This window comes from Ischnura elegans, chromosome 7 (assembly GCF_921293095.1).
Source record: "Ischnura elegans chromosome 7, ioIscEleg1.1, whole genome shotgun sequence".
Taxonomy (NCBI): Eukaryota; Metazoa; Arthropoda; class Insecta; order Odonata; family Coenagrionidae; genus Ischnura; species Ischnura elegans.
In genome coordinates, this window is record NC_060252.1 from 91027543 (window position 1) to 91051056 (window position 23514).

General features: G+C 36.9%; 2 protein-coding genes across 5 annotated transcripts; one reads left to right on the top strand and one right to left on the bottom strand.

The window, feature by feature from the left end:
- Positions 1-1881: 1881 nt before the first annotated feature.
- Positions 1882-15172, bottom strand: LOC124162115 (malignant T-cell-amplified sequence 1 homolog). Of its 2 annotated transcripts, XR_006865487.1 has the most exons (7): positions 14926-15172; positions 14591-14743; positions 11660-11760; positions 10839-10972; positions 7139-7206; positions 2548-2708; positions 1882-2450 (listed from the first exon to the last, which is right to left on the bottom strand). XR_006865487.1 is itself a non-coding variant. In XM_046538516.1 (6 exons), the coding sequence occupies exons 1-6, from the start codon at positions 14934-14936 to the stop codon at positions 2627-2629; spliced, it is 549 nt and encodes a 182-aa protein (XP_046394472.1). In that variant the 5' UTR covers positions 14937-15172; the 3' UTR covers positions 2542-2626. The 2 variants fall into 2 exon arrangements, 1 of the variants encoding a protein (XP_046394472.1); XM_046538516.1 differs by lacking the exon at positions 1882-2450 and having other exon boundaries at positions 2542-2708.
- Positions 15173-15174: 2 nt separating this feature from the next.
- LOC124162113 (WD repeat-containing protein 18) lies at positions 15175-21412 on the top strand. 3 transcript variants are annotated; one of them, XM_046538513.1, is made up of 2 exons: positions 15175-15251; positions 19713-21412. In XM_046538513.1, exons 1-2 carry the CDS (start codon positions 15199-15201, stop codon positions 21166-21168), a joined length of 1509 nt encoding a protein of 502 aa, XP_046394469.1. In that variant the 5' UTR covers positions 15175-15198; the 3' UTR covers positions 21169-21412. The 3 variants fall into 3 exon arrangements, with proteins under 3 accessions (XP_046394469.1, XP_046394471.1, XP_046394470.1); XM_046538515.1 differs by having other exon boundaries at positions 15250-15344; XM_046538514.1 differs by lacking the exon at positions 15175-15251 and adding an exon at positions 19369-19581.
- The last annotated feature ends 2102 nt before the right edge of the window (positions 21413-23514 follow it).

Sequence of the window (23514 nt, forward strand, 5' to 3'; positions counted from 1 at the left end):
AGCTAGTTATCTAAATGTGACTCTCCAATGCAAATTTTTATTTCACCTGCTCAACAATTTCCAAAGATAATTTGATAATATCTACAAGCCACTTATGTTAGTGCACTAATTGTAACCAATATGTATCGCATACCACCTAGGTGCAACACAGGATTTAGTGAATCTCTACCAAATGACTGCAATTGGGAAGGGGGAATCATAACATTTTGTGGGGTTTGAGCCCTTTGGTCCCCTTGCTCATTTGGGCCTCACCATCAAGTATGGTTTTAAGGGATTTGTATCCAATGTGAAATTATTCAGCCACATGATTTTAAGAGCAACTAATCTTGATGGACCCCTGTAATGCATTTTTTCTTAATTAACACCATAATATTTTTCTTATAAGTGCCATGCTTTTTTTAAAATGCAGTGTAGCCTACATATTACTTACTAGTGATTGTACCGAACTGGCATTTTTTGTTGTCATTGTGCTCATGTTTTAAGCTTGCTAGGAGGTAATACATTAGGGTAGAGATTTTACTAATTAAAGATGAAGTAAATACAGGACATACTCACAAGATACAAATTTTGAAATTGTCATGTCAGATAAAATCAGCATTAAAAGTCAGTCAATTTTTCTTAATTTTGTCAAAAAAACAACCGAGCCACCTAAAATGACCTCATATAAGCCTTCCAATTGGTGGCAATCAGCAATGAACTAGTACACATACCTTTGCTTTAAGCATAAATTAGCGGGATTTGCACCTGTCTCAGGTTGGCATGCAAGGATTAAACTGTTGCCTCCAAGAGTAGCAAATGTTGGTTCCTGCATGAAAAATGCAATTTTGCCTAAAACCTGCATTTATGCAAGGCATGAAATATATAATGAAGGAAAGAAGTGGAACCAGAAAGAAAATCAAACAATATTTTTTAATATGTAGCTTAAAAAATAGTATCTAAGATGTTCTTATCTCCATGACATGTAGAAAATACAGGAATTGTAACCAAAGCTGTATGTTGAACTGCACTGTCTGAATCAGAAGTGGGAAAATTGGCATCGCACTAAAACAGATGAACATTCCTGACAAATGTACAGCATTCATTAGAGGCCTCCAACTGGGTGCAAAAGCTGTATGTAATCTACAGAGGTACTTTTGAGAGATAGGCAAACCTGTAGGCACTTGACGGAATTTGACAAATACGACAATGAGTCCTGACTGTTATAATCACCTCTTCTCACAATGTACCTCAGCCAACAAATAGAAAAAGCACACGAGCACTTCTTTAGCTAGCCTGCAACTTAGTTGAAAGGCATGTCTGGTTGGTCATAGTGAGGCACCACTGAAAGGCCGTTTTACACGGTACACGGAAATGCGCAGGTTAGAGCTGCATTAATTTCTGAAATGGCATGGAATTGCTTGAATGCATGAACGAAATTAGAACGTGGGCTATTTTGCCGTCTCGCATCCAGGCATGTGTTCTAGCAATTCACTGCATTACACGACGCAATTTTGATTGCGCCTTCGCGCGTACGTCAGATTGCGCAATTCCATGTACTGTGTAAAATGGTCTTAAAGCTGGGTGGACCTATGCCAAGCAAGGGTCCTCACCAAAGAACAACTGAATTTCCCCCCTATTGAGAGTCTAGTGATTACCTTAATCCGCAGGTTAATGATGTAAATATCAAAGGCGACAAATTTTCTGTTATAAAAGCATGGCTGTCTAATATATTGCCCATAGGAATTATATAGATCCCATTGAAGATTAATGTTTACAGCATTTGTATAACTGACCCCTCTGCATTCCTATCGGTCTGCATCAACATCAGAGGAAAAAACTGTGGATGAGGTAAGGTAGATGACTAAAGTTTCTATTGCTACAGAAATAATATCAAAACATTAATTGCTTTACATCAAAACGGGTATATTTCTCATGAAGTTACAACTAAAAAATGTAATCTTGCCAATAAGTTGTGCACATTTTCACTCCATATTCTGGTTATTGTTGGAGCCCCACCTTGTTTGCATATATTAATGAACTTAATATTTGTTTTTCTTCATTAGCCATTTGAAGTTATTCGGCTGTTTAAAAAACACAAATGTTACTCTATACTTTTAAGATTTGGAATAATGTTTCTGATGAGGAAATCAATGGGCACGGGCGAAGATTTTTGAAATTAGTCTGACAAATTCCTTCATACCTTACATATGAATATTTATGGAGTATCTGCAAACATATGACCACTAACATTTCCTTCCATATTTCCAAGTAATGGCAAGATATAAGTGGAGTAATTGGCAGTCTGAGTATGCTGAGGTGTAGACCATGATTTTTCTCCACCAATCAATCCATGCATGCCACTTCTGTCTTCTCGTAGAACCATTGCTTATTGTTAGTGCTTTTGTCATCATTATTATGGAACTGTGACTACCAACCCTCATTCCAATGATGTTAAATTAAATAGAAGTAACCTGCCACAATTTTAGGATAAGATATTTTCAATAAATACCAGAGTGAAAACAGTAAAGGATAAAATGATATTAGCACTGAAATAACAAATTAACTCACCAATCAAATTTTATTGAGGACAAAAACATAAATAACAAGCTGACACATGATTAGCCTTATTGTGAGTCAACCAGGCAATTCACTTAATGGGCTTCATCTGCCACAAACCGTCATTCAAGTAGTGACAATTCTCAACTCCTATTCCCTTATTCACAGATGCTCTGAAAGAAATAAAAAATAAAGATGCCTTATCAATCTGAATATTTATTAGTATTTTACTTACATTAATAGTGAGGTTGGGCTTAAGAGAATAATTTATTAGTGAATACTTTAGTATGACAATATTTAAAAGAAAGAACAAATGTTTTGAAAATAAGCTCATTTCTAAGAGTTGCTATATTGCCAGAAAAGAGAAAGTTGGGAGGGGCAGATAATAAATGAATCCTGCTTATGTGACACAATTAACAGCTATCACCCACTGAGACATATATGTACTACTAATTGTAAGTGATAACAATTTCTTAAAAGATTGTGCTCATTCAGTAAGCAATTTTCCATACTGACTTGGCAATTTTAGACCCTACCTCCCACTCCCCATTTGCCTATTATTATACAGCTATGCCATTAAACAAGGTATTAAAAGACCAATGAAAAGATGAGAACTATGCAAATAAAATAGAGGTAATGACCTTTCAATGGAAAGCAAGTGAGATTTTTAAGTTGTATGGTTTTCGAGTTCAAAGGTGGGCATTTTGTGGATGAAAACTAGATTTAAAAAGGATGTCAAATACTTCACACGACGGGGAAGATAAAAAACCAACTACAGGCAAAGGCTTGTACTGGTGAAGGAACTGAGGTACACAAGGATGGTGACATCATCATGAATAAGATGAAATGAAGGAAGAAGGTATTACTGAGCTGAAGAATATAATTAAGATATTAGAGGCACTAACAACCTTAAAAAAATACAATTGCAGCTTAGCATTCTATGAATTCTAAAACAATTTTTGAATGGCAATAGATAACATAAAGGACCAACAACTGGAAAAATCTGAGATAAGGAGGCCTCACCATTCTGAGTGAAAGTAATGGATGATTCCCACAAATAAATTGTATTTAACAAATATGCAATGAGAAAAGTTTCCCAATATTGAAATAAAAACTTTTAAGTAATGCAACTAATTCAGTTACAGTTATAAATAAAAATTCAGCTGCTTGATGCAAATTTTGTAATGACGGCCTGATCCTAACAATAAGAGAAATAACAATACATTATTGGGAATCAGCAAATGCCATTTACGTGAGATTCTCCTTCCACCAGGGTTGATAAAAATCATGATTTTTTTCAAAAAAATCATTTTTGCTGATTTTTTTTATTTAAATCGGATTTTATTGATTTAAATCGGATTTTTTTGATTTAAATGAGATTTTTATGATTCTACATCCATCTAAGATTCAGTTAATTACAAAACTAACTATTTGGGCAGCATAATGGAGAATGATCGTTTGCTAAAACAATAAGAGGCAACAGACTCTAAACTTGATACAACATTTAGTCAATCAGGGGAGAGAACTATGGAAATGCAAATGGTATCAAATTACAAATTAGGCCAGCATAGTACAAAATTGTCATTGGAAGTATCAAATGTGCTATACATATTACGCGGTTCTAAAGCATATGAAGTTTAGAAAAATTCTGTTATTGCAACTTTGTACGGTGCCTACGCTTAGAAGTTAAATCAGAAAACAATTTTTTTTCAATGGATACACTAGTATTCTAACCAAAGCCTTCGACTGTGAGCCATGAACCAGTAGTATGGGTTGAAATGGCAATGCTAAAGCAGTACAATGTATAGATAATGTGATCTCAGCAGTTAAGAAATCAAGAGGGAGACGAAGTAAGGTGATCTCTGGCCCCAACTAGCTATGTGATGCAATATGAAGTCTTCACCCCTCCAATACCCAAAAATACAAAATGTAACAGTATCTTCATGATTCTCCATTCACCAAAAATTCAGTTATTTGCAAAACTAATTTTTTGGGCAGCATATTGGAGAATGATCGTTTGCAGAAACAATAAGAGGCAACATACTCTAAACCAGATAAGCACCAAGGAAATTCTATCGTTAGAATAATTGAACAGCTTTTCATTTTCCCAGCATCATCAGCTGGAGGTGAAAGTCTTATCCACTTTTAACTTAGTTCATTCAAAATTGCAGAATAAATTAGGACACAATAAAGCTGCAACGTTAGTTGTCTTATAGAAGCATTTAAATGATAGCCATCCAATGTAGGTGTCCTCATTGCACAGTGTTGATAGGAATACTATATGATAAGTACATGGTTTTCTCTTTGTATATACGAACTTCCCAATATAAAAACACTTGTTAACCATGATTAGTGAGTGACATGAGGTATTTATTAATATCCTATATCACTCACTTTGTCTGTAATTGGCTAAATCATTATAGTGCATGACAACTTATATTTGCTCTTCATGCTGTAAAATATGCAACTTCGTTGTAAAATTTTTGTTTAATCTAATTGTCGAATGTTGTCTTTTTCCTTTATTGTGTCTTCATTTATGTGACATAGTGCACTGCCTTCCCCTTGTAATTAGAAGAAAAAACAATTTTTTCCTTGATCCCACATTTACTTTGGGCTGACAGACCGACTACTCACTTAACACTCACTCTCATTAAAAATTGACGCAGGTCATGGAATTTTTCTTAGAATAAAATGTGGCTCAATTTATTATCTGTCAATTTTACTGATGATTTTCTTTGCGCTAATTGTATTTTCTATTAAAAAACTAAAATGTAAGATTTTTAAAAATTTTCATGTTACATGCATTCCTACAGTATCATTTATACAGTGAGTCCTCGTTCTACGTCACCCCGTTTAACGTCATTTCGCGATAACGTCACGAAAATTTTGAGACCGTCATTGGTTTATCGCACCTTCGCTTCGCGATAACGTCAAGGCTTTCAAATTTCGCGCGAGAAAAAATGCGAAGCGGCGGACGTAGCAGGCTGTTCGTTTTGTGGGCGGTAATACAGTCAGTCTAAACGAAGTGGAAAACGGTGCGTTTATTGTTAATTGCGATTACGGTTTTAGCAAAATTTTCTGCAAAATGAATTCTTAGGTAGGTGCGCAAGGTTTTACTTGACATAATGGTTTTCAGGAACCTAAAAAGTCATTTCAAGGAATTTTTCCGTGTGTAACTTGGAGTTTTTGTTGCCACTTTTTTCGCCGTGTTCACTATAATTTTGGTTCCTGTAACTGCGACGATGTTTCAGCGTTGATGATGCCCAGGCGACGCTCGCTCGGGCGACCACCATAACGAAGCCGAAGAGCAAATGCGGGGAGATACAAAAATGGAGAAGGATTTACGTCACTGCTGCTATTGTCGTCAATGAAGACAGGAACTCGTATATATGCCATAGCTTGGCATTCCCATTGTAAAAAATTCCCCAGATATGATACGCTTAAATTTTTTCGCGTATTAATTGTGAGGTCTAGGAGCAAACATTCACTTTTTACATTGTTTCTTATGGGATATTATGTTTCGATTAACGTCATTTCGTTTATCGTCACATTTTTCAGGAACGATAAGTGACGTTAAACGAGGACTCACTGTATTTAACAGCTACCACTGTGCTGATAATTGTCAAATCATTGTATGAATTAAAACATAAAAATCAAAATTATACACGTACAGCTTCCTTTTCTTGACTCTTTAAAAATCAAACGTATAGATCACATTATGATTTAAATCACCTGATTTTTTTAAATAAAAATCGAGTGATTTAAATCATGATTTAAATCGAAGTGATTTAAATCAATCAACCCTGCCTTCCACCACTCAAGATTTCAATACCTCCAACAGTGGTCCGTGTTTAAATAGGTTGACATATATCTGTAAATATATATCTACACTATGCATACAAAATCTCAGGAGAAAACTGATGGGGGAGACTATATTAAGATATAAAATATTTCACAAATACATATTTTTAAGGGTCCTCAATATTTCTCTAGGTCATGAAAATCCCTCAGGAATATGAATCCCCCTTACGATATGCCGGTGAGGAAGCTTGAGGGCAAACTGATCCTAAATAATGCAGTAAAATGTTTCAAATTCAGGATGTAATCTTGAAAAGGTGAAATATTAGGTACATGGTAGCGTTCACTGTTAATGCACGATAACAGGACATTGCATAATCATAGCTAACACACTCCCTACCCCTAGCAAACCCTCCTCTCAAACAGCTGCCCAACCTTTCCCATTACACATACATATTATTAAGTACAATTAAAATACAATTACATATTATTATTATTAGCAGCCATGAGAATGGGTAATGAGTCGGTACCCGAAACGTTGGTGCTCTTACAAAATCTTACCCGTGCGGAATCCTGCGAAAAGTTTATACATTCTGTTCGCCGGGAAAGTGTAAAATCTTACATATACAATTAAAATTTTTCCAAAATACTAGTGATTGGAACTAATCCATGGCAATCAGGAAACTAATAAATAGTAGCAACACAGAGGGAATCTTGTATAAAATTCTTTCACATGGTGAGATATTAGCTTGGATCTAAATGGTGTTAGTTTTGATACAAATTGTCATATCCTCACTATACTTACATTTCAGTAGTGGATAGTGCGGTCACTCCCACAGCCAATGCATTCTGCTTACCTTCCGCCATCACAGCCTGGAATGGTGTTAAGGAGAACCATTGCTGCCCATGGATTGAGCATTCAATTACATACTACCACAAAACAAAGTTAAATTGCATCTAGAATGAGAGGATTCATTTCAATATGTACAGTCAGATTCAAAAGTATTGCAAGAAATGGAGCTAACACTTATACAATAACACTTTCGCCGCAGTTTGGAAATCGAGTTTCGGCATTATCTATTCTACCAGTGGGAGGGAAATTTGAACAACATTCCCACCTTCCATAATATTTTTATAACAACATTGTTAAAGGGAAATGTATGCGGGATATGTGCAATGTTTAATACCACATAATTTATGCAGCTCCTGCTAGATAATACATCTACGTCCAGAACGTCAATTTACCTTCTCTCGTAAGTTGGCCGATCCGTCGAAGTATATTGTCTAACAATTAACGCTGAAGCTTTTCGATCAGCGATAGCGAACATAACATACATATAAAATATCCGCCGCAATATCACAGTAAATAATGCCAATGAGTTTAAAATCAGCTTGATTTAGTGACACAAGAAGACTGGTTCATTCCTTGCCTGACAAAGCTCGTAATGAATCCACTATGGAGTCAACGAGTGAGATGGACTAGTGGTTAAGGAGAAGACTTACCACGGCAGCAATTCGAAGTTGCTAGTTTGAACCTCTCTGGATCAATTTTTTTTCTTCAGTTAAATGGTATAGCAATAACATTTTTTTTCCACTTTAACTCATATTAACTTAATTAAACACTGCTGTCGTTTTAAAATTTTGAATAGAGGAAATTTTCCTTTTGCTTTCCGCGGATATCATTATACGTTTTTACTGAAATATCAGTGCACCAATAATATGGAAAATATTTCAGTCAGGTAAACTGCTCCATCAAGTCCTTTTTCGTATTTCCCGAATATTTTATCGTTTTCAATAATATGTAAACACTCACGAGACCCACTTAATTGATGGGGCCGGGACGGAGTAAACTTGGAAGGTTGGCACACGAAGCAACCTGCATCCGTTGCATTCGCGGCGAGCCGACGAGGACGGACACGGACGCGACTGAGCAACTGAACATGGAGTCAAACTCCAGGAGCAAGTGCCCAATCGAAATTAAGATTAGCGGATGGAATGTATTGAGGTAATTCGCGTCCCCACAGACGTTTGGCTGTCTGTGTGTTTTCTTTCGGTCTCCGTGGCGAGGTTTTTCTTATCTTTGGATTCATATTTGGACTCACTGTTTACCTCTTATCACTACGTGGCTCTGAGGCCGAGTGGGTCTATACTGTGTGCTGGAGTAAAGTTATCTAACTGAATGTAGCCCCCGAGGTAGTCCACATTGTGAAAATCCTTACATCACATGAAGTAAATTTAGGAAGTAATTCCGGGTAAATAACGATAATTCCAAAGCGCCTATTCCATAGAAAGCGTTTATATCTAAATTAATTAGCACTTTCAGAGTGATACACACAAAGGAAAAAAAGTATGATTACTCCGGACTCGATCCCTCGCAGGACTCTCACGAAATTACAGCACACAGTATAGACCCACTCGGCCACAGTGATAAGAAGTAAACAGTGAGTCCAAATATGAATCCAAAGATGAGAAAAACCTCGCCACGGAGACCAAAAGAAAACACACAGACAGCCCAACGTCTGTGGGGATGCGAATTACCTCAATACATTCCATCCGCTAATCTTAATTTCGATTGGGCACTTGCTCCTGGAGTTTGACTCCATGTTCAGTTGCTCAGTCGCGTCCGTGTCCGTCCTCGTCGGCTCGCCGCGAATGCAACGGATGCAGGTTGCTTCGTGTGCCAACCTTCCAAGTTTACTCCGTCCCGGCCCCATCAATTAAGCGGGTCTCGTGAGTGTTTACATATTATTGAAAACGATAAAATATTCGGGAAATACGAAAAAGGACTTGATGGAGCAGTTTACCTGACTGAAATATTTTCCATATTATTGGTGCACTGATATTTCAGTAAAAACGTATAATGATATCCGCGGAAAGCAAAAGGAAAATTTCCTCTATTCAAAATTTTAAAACGACAGCAGTGTTTAATTAAGTTAGTATGAGTTAAAGTGGAAAAAAAATGTTATTGCTATACCATTTAACTGAAGAAAAAAAATTGATCCAGAGAGGTTCAAACTAGCAACTTCGAATTGCTGCCGTGGTAAGTCTTCTCCTTAACCACTAGTCCATCTCACTCGTTGACTCCATAGTGGATTCATTACGAGCTTTGTCAGGCAAGGAATGAACCAGTCTTCTTGTGTCACTAAATCAAGCTGATTTTAAACTCATTGGCATTATTTACTGTGATATTGCGGCGGATATTTTATATGTATGTTATGTTCGCTATCGCTGATTGAAAAGCTTCAGCGTTAATTGTAAGACAATATACTTCGACGGATCGGCCAACTAACGAGAGAAGGTGAATTGACATTTTGGACGTAGATGTATTATCGAGCATGATCTGCATAAATTATGTGGCATTAAACATTGCACATATCCCGCATACATTTCCCTTTAACGATGTTGTTATAAAAATATTACGGGAGGTGGGAATGTTGTTCAAATTTCCCTCCCACTGGTAGAATAGAAAATGCCGAAACTCGATTTCCACACTGCGGCGAAAGTGGCGCCGCTCCATTTGTTGCAATACTTTTGAATCCGACTGTACACTAAACAACTGATGTGGAGAAGGCAGTGAGAGGATAGAGCGAATGCAAGGCAGGTAGGGGTTACTAAAAATTATGTTAGAGACAAGAATGTAGGGTAAGTCGAAAAGGGGGCTGCATATACTGCGGTTAATGGATAAAAAACGGGGAACAATAGTGAATTAAAGGAGCCCATTTAGGGATGATTTGAAAAAAGCTTCATGCTGACCTGCCTTAACATGTAGATCTCTTACAGGAAAAAACAAGATGCTTCCCTCTTCACAATACCTAATACTTGGACATTCAATATTTCCCAGCAACGCATCTCATGCGACTCATATTCATTATGGTAAAGAGAGAACATGGAAGAAATGACTCATTAATAGAAAATACTTAATTTAATTAATATTAATAGGAAATACTGAATTATGCATACATAGTACCAAGTAATTTGTGATGTATTTCCCTTATATCAAAAGCTTGTTTATACTTTCAGAAACTGATTTACAGTTTCCAGCTCTGGGTGGAATATTGCCACAGTAAGATTAATAAAAACTTGAGAGTCAACCCAAAAGAGCTGAGGCACTGCAAAAGTGTAAACTATGGTTAGGATAGAGGATTTAACAATACAGATTAACTTCGCAAAACCTTAGTAACATTCCACACAGTTTTAAACGAGAATCATTTTGTATAGAATATTACAAATATATTAATACTATCATCTTCTTAATATTATTTTAAAATTTTCATTAATAGAATTCTTTTTTCACTTTGCTAAGCCTTTTCTTCGACTGTGCAGGGTGGAAAGGCTTTTAAGAGCTCTTCAGTGGTGTACGGTACTATTAATACCCTTAACAATGAATAGCAAAAGCTACAGTCATTTTATTTGCAAGAATGTTGGTTTTGTAAAAGAGAGAGTACCAAATGCTTCACTTCTAAACACACAATAAAGAGTTTTTAAAAAATCACAAGAAAGGATACAACAACAGTCCCTTTCTCAACTGGAGTCATCTTGGCCCCTGGAGAAGTCAATCCTGGGCACATGATGTTTGCACCACTTAAGACAAAACGAATGGCACCACGATCAACCTGCTCCCAAGGCAGGAAGAATGGATCTACGAAAAAATTAAATACATACAGTATTTAACCTTACAAAATACACATACGACTAAAACTACTGTTGGCTTTAGAATATTACATACCCAAACATGGAACCAAATAACAGAATGATAAAATGGATAAATAAAAACTAATTACACCATAATTTTTCATGTTTAACCCTGCATTTTCTTAGAAAAAAATTAATTTTAGAATTTTTTCAGTTAATTTCTATGAAAAAGATATGGGAATATTCCTACCATCACTGTTATGAAATATGAGTAACAATTCTAGTATGCACTAAGAGTGAAGCAAAAAATTTGATAACTCATTAATGAAAAATGCGGAGTATGGTAGGAGAGTGGGTAAGGCCCTTGGTTTCTCAATGGCAGACACAGGATTTTAAGTAATTAATACATGAGGATTTTTATTAAGGATGTTCAAAGACTTCACCCATGTTCTAGTTTATCAACTTGTTGCTTCTCTCGAGCACTCACAAAAGATAGCAAGCAAAAGCTCTCTTGTAATACGATCATACAAAAGTTAAATATAATGCAATTAAAAATGCAGAAATATATTAGTTAATTAAACTATTTATGATCATCATTCTATAGATTACATGAAGAGTGATAATTTTAAGAAATATTTTAAAATTATTGTATATAAAATAGGCATGCAAAAAATTAAAAGCGTGGGGCGTTTACATTTGTGTAATAGACGAAGAGTTGGTATCCATGGACCTTCCCTTTGCCGAAAAAATAGAAGCTCTCCAGTACCATTTACAATAATTTCAATGTGGTCATGGCTGAAATAGATAAAGTATAAATATTAGGAGATAGAAAAGCAAGTATTTTCCTTTCTTTAGCAAAACAAACGGAAGGGCTGCATTTCAGCATATATATTCCATAAACCCTTTCCAAAAAGTCCACTCAGAACAAAAGAGCTATGCATTAGGAACAGGGAACATGAATTGGAAATTCTATATTATAGTATTTACCATTTTGACACACCATGTAGGTAAAGGCTAGAAAGGTTCTTAATTGTGTTTGACTCGTTTTAAGTCACCCATCATTCAATAATGCTATTGCAAGCAGTGGGAAATCAAGGAATCCTTGCGAAGAGATCGCATGTGGGATCTCTGATGGAATCTGTGGGATCGCATGTGGGAAACTGATTGATTTTTAACATAGACGAATAGAAAAGAAAAACGCTGAGTTTACTGAAAACAAGAAAGGGGATGGGTTTGAACATATTTCTGCAAACATAAACTATTAATGAGGTCAATAATGCACATGCAACTATTTCATAATTACTTTTGTTGGTGCCCTTGCAAATAATGCTAGACGAACGATTTGGCAATAAATTAAAGTTTATATGCTAGTATCAAATTTATTTGTCAGAATATAAAAGAAAAAATGGAGAGGTTAAACAAATGATCCGTGAAAACAAAACCTTGAGCAAATTTTATTTTAGCTTAAAGAACAAAGTGACCAAAATGAACAGAAAATGTGTGATCAAGTAATAATGTGCAACTCACAACTGCACTTGGACAATGTGGTCAAGATGTCAGTATTAAAACTTGTGACAGCAGTTGTGGTACAGGAAGACCTTCCATAATCTTTTATATATTCCATAAACTATTGATGGAACTTGATAGACCATAATGAGTGTGGTTGCTTTGCGCACGGTTGGTACTTAAGAACGATAATTTCAGTATCTTGGCGACTGACCAAAAAGGGAAAAGAATCAAATTAATCTATCGCGAACACATCCGACACATAACCCAAGTAACATTGACCGTTGGGCCTCTGTTGGGGAACCGTAGTCACGGTTGGCTCATTGTGGGTGGATATGCCAACCAAATTCCGCTGTTGGCCCAACGCAGATATTGTTCGTTGGCCCAACGAAACGGTTTATGCTGTTGGCCCAACGGAAATCCCCAACAATGGCCCTACGAAATGGATTATCGTTGGGCCACCGTTGGGACATCATACCATTTCCTCAATTTCCGCCATGAGCGCTGCAAACAAAATTCCGACAAGATCTTCAACGTATTTGACATAAATGGTTCCAAGAAGTGGAGGCTTCTTTAATGCAACTTGTTAGTATATATATCCCGGAGGACACATGAAAAAGTGTAGACTTATAAGATCTGTCTGTTTCGAGTCTAACTTAACCGATGGAAGTTCGATATGGGCCGAAAATAAGCACGATGTATACTACGATTGCATACGTTGCAGGATACGGTTCACATGGTTCCCTAGCAACCTAACAACCAAACAAGTTTTGGTTGTTAGGGATTGCTTTTATATGTTAATCATTCACTATGTCTTTGTGATAGCAGTTAAATAAAATAAGTCGAGTGCTTCTAACAAAAATAAGTCATTGACCTCATTTGGTAAGTCTTACAAAACTGGCATTCCTAAAATCATGTTACCTTAAACAGATAGTTTCGTGGAATTTTAAACTTTTCATCATTAATTTAGATAGATCGATATGTATATTTTTTTCAGATTGTGGCATATCTAGTATACGTGGAAGTTTTAATGAAAACAGTGTTTCAATGGACAAAGTGAGTGATTTAGTCCCCTCTGAAGAGAATGAGATTGAATTTGTATGAGTAAACCTAAATAACATCTGCACTACTATTATTTTATGGAAAATGCATCAACTATTATACTCAATCAGTGTTTCTGTGATTCCTATTAATATCCCTAAATCTTGCACTTATTAATCCAATTGAGTAAAATGGACTAAACTTAAAGATTTCGTTACCGAAGACCAGAGAATAGGAATAAATAACTCAGGGGTGTACATCTTGCAGTGTGACATGTTTGAAATTAAGGAGGATTTCTTTTATTTACCTCTTCGAAGTGGTACCATTGGTATATTTGTAGTGAAAAAATTAGTACCTGGATGCAAATTGCAGTCCACCCAGATTTTATCTAAGTGTGTTTTGTTGCCCTACAAAGAAGATGGACAGTTTTTGTGTGTGCCATATTGTAATATGGAAAGGTGCTGTTGAAATTTTCCTAATTTTGTCCTAATAAAAATTGTCCTAATTTGCGAAAATAAAAGTTGGGGACCTTCTGAACTGATAATGATTTTTTGTTTTCCACTTTTAACCACTGTAACCTTACTTTGTCCTATAGCATTGATTGTTAATGTATTTAATTTCATTTTGATTTATAGGGAGTTAAAGGTAAAGATTCTATCTACCGGTATTGTATCAAGTGAGAAGGTAAATTAATTTAACTCTCATTCTATAAAAATGAGAAATGCCAGTAAAATATAGCTTTTGTTGGGAAACGGATGGCAGAATTTAAAAGGGCCAACGGTTGGAGATTTGTTGGCCTTGGGTTGGGAATACGAAGGCCCGACTGTAATGCTCTGTTGGCCCATCGTTGGGGAATCGTTGGTTGGGATACGGTTGGCGAGGTGGCCAAATCATACCATGGGCCAACCGCTGTGTCCCACCATCTGCCAACAGAGGGCCAACCAAAAATGTTACTTGGGAATCAAGTTTTTGAGAAGTAACCCTATCCTATACTGTACTACCTACTGGGTTGAAACTTATAAACAAATTAATGATACATATGGAAGAGAAAAACTAGTACTAATGCATCATAACACACCATTTCACAATTCTAAAGATGTCCTTCTTCGGAAGAATTGTGTCCAGGTGACCATCAAGATGTGGAAACTGTTCCTGAAGCTTGGTTCTAATGCCCTTCTGGACAGACGACTTCAGTTGCTGCACACCAGATATGCTTTCTTTTTCATCAAACCTGAGGATGAACGATAAAATATGAATCAGGGAAACCTGAAAGACCATAACACTCCCTTCCAAATTAAAGATTTTGTCAAAAATCGAACAAGTTTTACAAAAAAAATAATGTAAAAGACAAAAATTCTCCTGCTTAGAACTCGATTTCCAACTAATAATATCCTCAAAGAACTTTAATTTTACCTCTTAAACATTCTAGAACTGAAAAAAACACGGTGTATCAAATATCGAAGTAGCAACGAATTTCGCCAATCCCATTCACGTGCAACACCGTAGTTGATGATACTAAAATTCCTTAGAATAATAGCAAGAAGTTAGAGTTCCCTGAAGTCAAGCCGACATATAGCAGATAGGAAAAAACTGATTTACTAAACAAACTCTTAATATCAAAACACGATTCCGAAACCACCACACACCAAAGAAGCGGAAGCAGAAGGGAAGGTGCTGTCAGAACCAATGAGATCGCGAGCCGGTAGTGAGCCAAAACAAAAACGAAGAGGGAGCGCCAGGTAAGGTGAAAAACGTGGTAAATAAGGTTTTGTGCCCTGTGACATGTGGAAATTGCCAGTGGTGACTACTGGTGTATAGTTAACGTGTTTATGGTATGATAAAGTTATTTAAATTTTTGTTTATACGAATTTAGTTGTAGTTGTACTGTCGGCGAATGTTATGTTGTTAATGTACACACATGGAGTAATAGTCTGCCAAAGCAGGGCTTGTATTTGCTGCGATTGTTTTTGTAGGTGTCACATTGGGTTCGAAGTGTATAGTTCATGATATGCGAAAGCTCATAATATCAAAATAATTGTAAAAATTCTTTTTGCGTATGCGATTTGAAAGTATAAACTTGTTTATATTTTTATTTACATACTTTCATTATCTCCATAGCATGTCTGTCGTAACTTGAAATTACTTTTTTCTTTACGATTAAAGTTTTGTCAATGGAAAGTCGTCACCGAAGTCTCAGTATCGTTATTATTTTAATTCCTACAAACGTCTAGCTATTTCCGCTTTATGAAATAATTTTCATGGCCCGTCACCGCGGGTCAACTTCCGTCACGTGGTACCACGTTGAGGTATTATTTCTATGAATACTAGGCAGAGTGGTGGTTGATTATTTGTATTTCCCAGTTTAATGGCTGTGAGTAGTCTTTCGGTACCGTGTCATCGTTTTTCTCGACCGATCCAAGACCTCTGCTAAAAATTCATTCGACACAAGCCGATGCAAACTTTCCTCTGAAGACGCCGGTTTCATAACATAATTTTTGTTTTCACCCCTTTAGAATGGGGACTAGTGATTCTTTGAGTGACTTTTCTATTAGAACGGTAGTGTCAGCTGCACTCTATTGATGGTCACGTACGTGCGATTTGGCCCTACCAGAATCATTACTATCGATTTTATCTTTCCACAACTTCGTTTTTCTCTTATTTTATTGTATTTAATTATCTGAGAAGTGCATTGCGCCATAGTATATTTAATTAACATCTTTTGACCTTTTTATGGTGATATCTCAATAGAAGTAGCCTATAGATAAACTGTGACTTCATAGGATTGACGTAACAGCTCTGCACCTATTTAGGATGCAGCGAACGTTATTGCCGCAGTTCTGCTTCTTGTGTGGCGTTATAACTCTTTCCTGTGGTGAAAAAATTATCAGATTTTTGTTTTCAAATACCTAACCCAATAGTAGCAAGTGAAGTTACCCTTCAGTCGTTTCATCTTGAAACATTACTTCTTTGTTATTGGAATTAAGAAGGGCTCAAAATGTTTTAGGCTCAGTTGACCATCAAATTTTCTATGCTGTTTACTTCATTTATCACTTTTCAAATAGTAATTGTAAAATTGAGGTCTCAATGCTGTAATCCTGCATTAACATCCTCCAGCAATCATAATTCTTTGCAATAGGGTGGTTTCCTATTATTTTTTTATTGCCTAAATCGAAAGATTATTACTCCTGGAGTACGTATTTCGCGCATTCACATTTTTAAATTACTATATCTATTTTTCGCGATTAAATGAAAAGTGAAAATTACTTACAAAAACGTGACGGCTAAGTATGCATGCCGGGAAAACTCCGTGTGACGTCGATCTGGTTCCCACCGCCGCAAGTGTGGTGACCTTGGGGCGAGGCTTTGAGCGCTGATTCGACGCAGGATGCTAGCAGGTAGCAGAGTACCCTGCTAGCTGGTAGCACATGACTTAAATAAGGATTATTAATAACTTGTCAAATAAAGAAAACTTACCGACCGTAGCCAGTTTTAATGAGTGATTATTAAGACAAGTTTACCTGAATTCTGTGCCTCATGCATGCATTGGTAATCTCAGACGATGTAAAACTCCTATCTAATCGTATAGAAACTAGGTCCCTGTGACGTCACGTGGAGTGGCATCGCATGGGCGCCTATCTGGCCTTTTTCAAATGAGAGTAAAAATTGACCCTTGCCATTCGTCTAAACCGGTATTTCTAAAACCAAATAATTTGTATTTTATGAATACACTAATGGTGGGTAACGAATCGCAATCAATGTCTTTTGTTTTCTTTGATGAAGGAAACTACCCTATTTTGCTTGGTGATGTAAAAGTTTATTTAATGACTGGCTTTAATGAAAGATTATCAAATCTTAGCAAGTTGTTTGAATGATATTACAATCGTATATAATACTCTTGCTTGAGTCACTGAATTACCTTTATCTGTGATCATCATAGGTGGTTTTGGGGGGGGAGGGCACGTGCCCCCCCCCCCCCCTAGATCTGCCAGACCCTCTAAAATATGCAAGATTTTAATATGGTCCCATTATCATTGTTTGTTTTGTATTACGAGGTATCCTTGTGCCCCCCCAGAACAAAATCCTGGATACAGCCTTGCTTGTGAAAGAAAGAAATCCTGGATCCCCCCCTGGTGATCATTAAACTTGTATCCAACTTACCATCCTCACAATTAGTCACCTTTTTGTCTGTCCATCTTCTTGCTTACATTACCCTTGCAATATTCGATCATATGAAATCCTTCTCATTGTTTGTCAGAAGAGAATTTGATGGTTGGAAGAAAATGACTTTGCTTTTCTACAAAACACACACTTTATTGCCGACTAGTTTCGGTACACTGTACCATTTTCAAGACTAGTGATACACATAAGATTTTGCCGGGATATATACTCTGTGGTCGGGTGATTGGAGGGAAAGGGGGGGCCGAAACTAGTCGGCAATAAAGTGTGTGTTTTGTAGAAAAGCAAAGTAATTTTCTTCCAACCATATAATGGAATTCTACAAAGTAAAGGCCTCAACAGTTCAGTGCATCGAGAATTTGATGGTAACTCCATGAGTAAGCTAACAGCAAGAGAAGGTTCAGAGTAGTTGGATGTGGAAGATCAGTATGACAGTGGTTGTAGCCCATAAAATTGATTTTAGAGGAAGAAATTGCAGTGAAGGAGGATAATCTTGGACTCAGGGAAATGAGGAAATCACAAAGCACTTAGTGAAATGAAGGTCAGAAAAGCAGTGGGAGCGGACAATATACCACGTGAGCTTCTGAAAAATCTAGGAAGGGAAGATTTTTCGAACTAATACGCAAGATATATGAGGAGGGATGTTGTGAAAATTATTTTTACTCTGGTTCCAAAAAATAAAGCTGTAGACTGCAAAGACTATAGGACTATTGGCTTTTAATATGCATGTAAAGGAGATAGAAAGTGAGGCATGGGATGAGTTTTAAGCTGGGGTAAAAGTGCGGGGAATGATGGTTTAACACATTCAGCGTGGAGCACGTCAATTTACATGGTCCCGTCCAAGCCGAGATACGGAGTATGTCAATTGACGTGCTCTGCCGGTTGGGCTGGGAGCCCTTTCTCCACCTCCGTATGCGACTAATATCTACTTCCGAGTCTTCCAATCATGTGCATGGCCTTCAGCAAGCTTCCCTCTTTCGACCCGTGTGCGCCGCTTTTGAACGAAAGTTATGGTGCGAAAACCTCTATATTTTTCTTTCTTATTTTATCAGCTGATTCTGACGACGTTCATGAAAATCGGGCCCTCATTGAAAGTGTTAATTATTGGGGTTCATGGATGATTAGACATGGATAAGACAGTCAGCAAGAGGGCTGCAGGTCCCAGCGGATGAATCAGTCAAGTCCTGCAGAGAGTTTGGCATGAGGATTAATGACAAGAAGACCAAGGTTATGCGGTTTTGTAAAGAATCACAAGCTAGGAATGTGAGACTCAAGGTAAAAGTTGGTGGGGAAAAACTTCAAGCAGATTGAGCAATGCTATGCTTTGGGTAAAATGGATACAGCATCAATGGCGTCAGGAACAGAATTGCACTAGCCAAGAAGGCATTCGTGAAGAGGAAGGAGCTCATTAAAGGATTGTTATATAAGATTTTAAAGGAAAGGTTAGTAAAGAGTTGGATCTGGTATGTGGCACGTTACGGTGTGGATACAAGGACATTTAGGAAGGAGGATGAGAGAAGACTTGGAGGTGTGCGAGATGTGGGTGTGGAGAAGAATGGAAAGATGACGTGGATGGAGAGGAGGGGGAATAATGAAGTGCTGGACTTGGTGGGTGAGGAAAGAGGGCTTCTTGATGACATATGAAGGAGACAGAAGGTTTGGATGGAGAGTATACTGAGTGGGAAGGGGATGTTGAAAACAGTGTTAGAGGGTGGAGTTTTGGGTAAATGAAGGATTGGAAGGAAGAGACTAGGATTTTTAGATAATGGAAGGTAGTAGGTCTTAATGCAACTTTAAGCGGAAAGTCCATGAAGGGAGGGGAGACTGCCAGACTACTTATTTATTGCTCAACAAAATTGATGGAATAAAACACAAAATGCATGGATCTTCTGTGTATGTCCTGGCTATTATCTTTAATCAATCTTAATTTCACATGAGGAATTTTATTTTTGTTGTTATTTGATTGAAATAAGATTATTTTTATAATTATGCTTGTATTATGACTCAATCTCTTTTCTTTGCAGTTCAGTTTTCGTGTCTGTGCCACAATTTTTGGCCTTCATTTACTGGGAGTCAAAACTATTTTTGAATGATTGTCATGTGATTTTGCCAAATTACATCATGTCGGACTTACGGGAAGTTGCAGTTACTAGTGATTCCAGTGGACAGTTATGGAACACCTGCATATGGGATCCTCATGTTGGAACTACATTGATGACATACAAGGGTGGTGTTTCCCATTCACATGGCTTATCATTTGTTGGGCGAGACTATCTTATGTCTGCTGATCTAGCTAAGCCAATTCTGCATGTTTGGGCCCTAAATAGGCAAGAACAGCTTCAAATCCGAATGGTCATGCCAGCTAAAGTGTCTGCTCTGGCTGTAAGTCCTAATGGTACTTACTGTGTGTGTGGTATTGGTGAAAAACTTCATGTCTGGCATGTTTCAAGTGGGAGGCTGATGGCTGTGTTGTCCAAGAATTTTCAACGCATTAATTGTGTTAGGTTTACAGATGACTCTTCTCACTTTATCACTGCTGCTGAAGATGGGCTGGTGATGGTTTGGCCTCTGGGAAGAGTAGTTGCTCTGACTCAAGACCTTTTCCGTGGTGTTTCAGATTTAGCTGAGCCAAGGTATTCTTATGATGACCATACTTTATCCGTCACAGATATCTATGTAGGGAAAGGTGGTATGAGGACTAGATTACTGACTGCATCATTGGATGGTAGGACTAATATTTATGATCTTGCTTCGGGGAAAATGCTTCTGTCTTTAGTATTTGATGATCCCCTAACCAGTGTTACTATGTGCAATGCTGAAACTCAGGCTTTTGTTGGTACTGTAAATGGGAAAATATATCAGTATTCTCTTCACAGCCCTCCCCGCAATCTAGTTCATCATATTACTGACGTCGAGAAAGAGAATGTTTTTTTGGGGCATTCAAATGTAATAATTTCATTGTCAGTCTCTTTAGATGGTATATTTTTATTGTCTGGCTCGCTAGATGAACTTGTCATCATTTGGGATGTGTCTAGTATGCAGTGTCTTAGAAAACTTCAACACAAAGGGCCAGTTACAAATGCTTTCTTTTCATTAGTCCCATCAAATATATTTTCTAATGATTTAAAGCCATCATTAGTGCTCAGTAGTTTTAAAAAGGAAACCAGTGTAGATGCGGAAGAAAAATTTAGCGTGCACCTGTTGAATGGTGAAAATGTGTTGCAATCCCACAAGTCTGTAAAAACATCTTTCAATAATCTTAACCCTATTTCAAATTTGAGAGAGAAGGAAGAAATTCAACGGTTAAAAAAGATTAACAACCAACTATATGGATTCATTGTAAAAAAACTAATAGGAAAAGAAGAAGATGAAAACCATTCTCTAAGTACTACTGAAGAGAATGAACGAACTGAAAGTTTGAAGAGAAAGAAAATTAAGACAACACACACACATGGTTTCATAGTTACTGAGATGTCTTAAATAGAAATATATGTATTTGTCAACAAATATTTGTATGGCCATTTTTTCTTTTATTTTCCTTAATGATAAGTAACGTTTGAAATGCCATTTGATTCAGAAATTGTGGAGGGCTCTGTCATGTTTCAGAGTGGAATGATTTCTTTAGGTTCAAGATTTTGTTTTGCTTATTGTGCGAATTGGAGAGAAACCCATTATTGTTGGAATGCAGAGTTTTAAAGAAACTAAAGGATGGAGATGAGACATACGTATTTACATGGTACATATTTATTTCTTGATTATTCCAGGAAACGGCTCTTCCATGTGGAGCTTTTGATTTGACTTGATAAATTAGTATGATCTATGATACTGCAAGAATTGTTTAATTTTGTCAACTCTATATTTCTTTTACTTAATATCTTCAGTTACTTAGTGTACACACAGTTGAAATTCTGTATGTTATTTCCCTACTTATGTCTCATTTTATCAGTATGCATATTTCATGTTTCTGGATTCTTTTTATATATTTATCAGTATTTTCATTTTCATTACATCATTATTATTTTATCTTAATATCAGTATTCAAAGTAATATCCTGTTGTATTTATTCTGAACTTTGGACCCATGGCCTGATTATTTGAAGTATACTGAAACTTGTTAGTGTAAGTCAGCATAAACTAGCTTGGTGAATGAAAGAGAAAGAGAAGAACTTCCATTCCACGCTATTCTGCTATTCCCTGAAAAGTTAAAATTTATTAAAATGTGGGAGTTGCCACCCACTTTTCAATAGTTGATGTAAGGGTTACTGTTCATTCACCTTTTTGGGAGAAGTAGGAATTTCTCACTAGAGTATGAATGACAGCGAGCTATGAAAGGCTGAGAAGTAGTGACCCACTCTACTAAAGTGATGGCATCAACTTGTTTGCAAAAGGACGAAGGGCTTTGATTTTTTGTTGTGAACATTTCAAGCAGTAGGCAAATGGATTGAGAGGAAGATTGGCCTTTTCGTTTTTTCAAATGATGGATATTGGGATTTAAGGAGTTGTGAACAAGCCCATATTGATGATTCCCAGGTTCTTGTAAAGTAGTTATTGACAATAGGCTTATTAAGTGGTGCAAGTGAATGCACCATAATTAGCAAACCAGCCTGAGTGGTATGGGGAGGGAAGCATATGATTGCCTGACAGCTTTGGAGTGTGTCAATACTCATTACTACTCCGTTAATAAGTGTGGGTTTGGAATACCTACATCATTTCAATGATGTTGATATTAGCGGATGTCACTTGCATTTAAGTGTACCTTGATTCTCTTATATGGTACAAGTTTTTTTTATGGGGGGGGGAGTTCGTATTTTGTAGATAATTTTATATCAATTAATGATAATATTTTAATGGCCCACGTTTGGTTCTTATTTCTTAAGGTGTTCACTCGGACGAGGGGGGAGTCAAAAAACGGCCTCTGACTTCAATCAAACTCCGTGGTGCTGTAGTACATCGAGAGATGTCAACGAATCACCACATATATGGGGTTATATAACCAATAGTTTAAACTAAAAATTTACAGGCCTAATATATTTCCTTAAAAAACGATGTTTAACCACGGTTTTTGTGAAAACTATTGGTTAAATAACCCCAATTATGTGGTGATTGGTGGACAGCCTGGTAAACATGTTATAGAAACGAGTTACATATAACATGTTTTACGAAAAGGTTACAAATCCGTGCAACATCTTACATTGTGGTATAAAACAAAAATTCGTGTTGTGCAGCCAGTTTTTTGTTTCCCGCTCCGTGTGGGAAACCGTAGGGCCTTGGGGAAACCAAAAGCTTATGTACTAATCCGAATAGAATATCGCTCACATATATCCGCAATTACATCATACAATTTTTAATATTTTTTTCCGCTGAGCTGCTCTTTATTTTGTCAATTACAAGAGTATTATGTTGGTAACAATAGGAGGAATGGAAAAGATAGTGCACAACAGGAAGCAAACGATCTACACTAGCGCCACCGTTGTTTCACCTGCTGTCTTTACACAACACACCTTACGTCGTGGGTCGTGGGCAAGGTGATCAAGGAGTTCCAACCTTACGTGCTTGTAGTGATGGGCAAAGTCGATCATTTTAGTGATTCAATCATTTTGACTCGAGTCACATAAGTGATTCAATCAATTGATTCAATCATTATGATCGAAAAGACTCAAATGAATCCGAAAAGACTCAAAGGAATCAAGGGGGCCGATTGTGTAACTTTACGTTCGAACGATCGTTAGAGATCCGTTCACTCTCGATTGAGTTCCCGGTATTCGAACGTAAGCCGTATGTGCGATTGTGTATGGACGATCGTCAACAAGCAATCGAAAGTTACGAC

Bases quoted from the DNA above. Each gene is read 5' to 3' on its own strand.
- LOC124162115 (XM_046538516.1), bottom strand. The intron at 7,207-10,838 runs GTATCCTTTCTT...ACACCATTCCAG, and splicing joins TTGAGAAAGGGACTGTTGTT to GCTGTGATGGCGGAAGGTAA. The intron at 2,709-7,138 runs GTAAGTATAGTG...TATTTCTTTCAG, and splicing joins GCACTATCCACTACTGAAAT to AGCATCTGTGAATAAGGGAA.
- LOC124162113 (XM_046538513.1), top strand. From the start codon at position 15,199: ATGAGATCGCGAGCCGGTAGTGAGCCAAAACAAAAACGAAGAGGGAGC. The intron at 15,252-19,712 runs GTAAGGTGAAAA...TTTTCTTTGCAG, and splicing joins AAACGAAGAGGGAGCGCCAG to TTCAGTTTTCGTGTCTGTGC.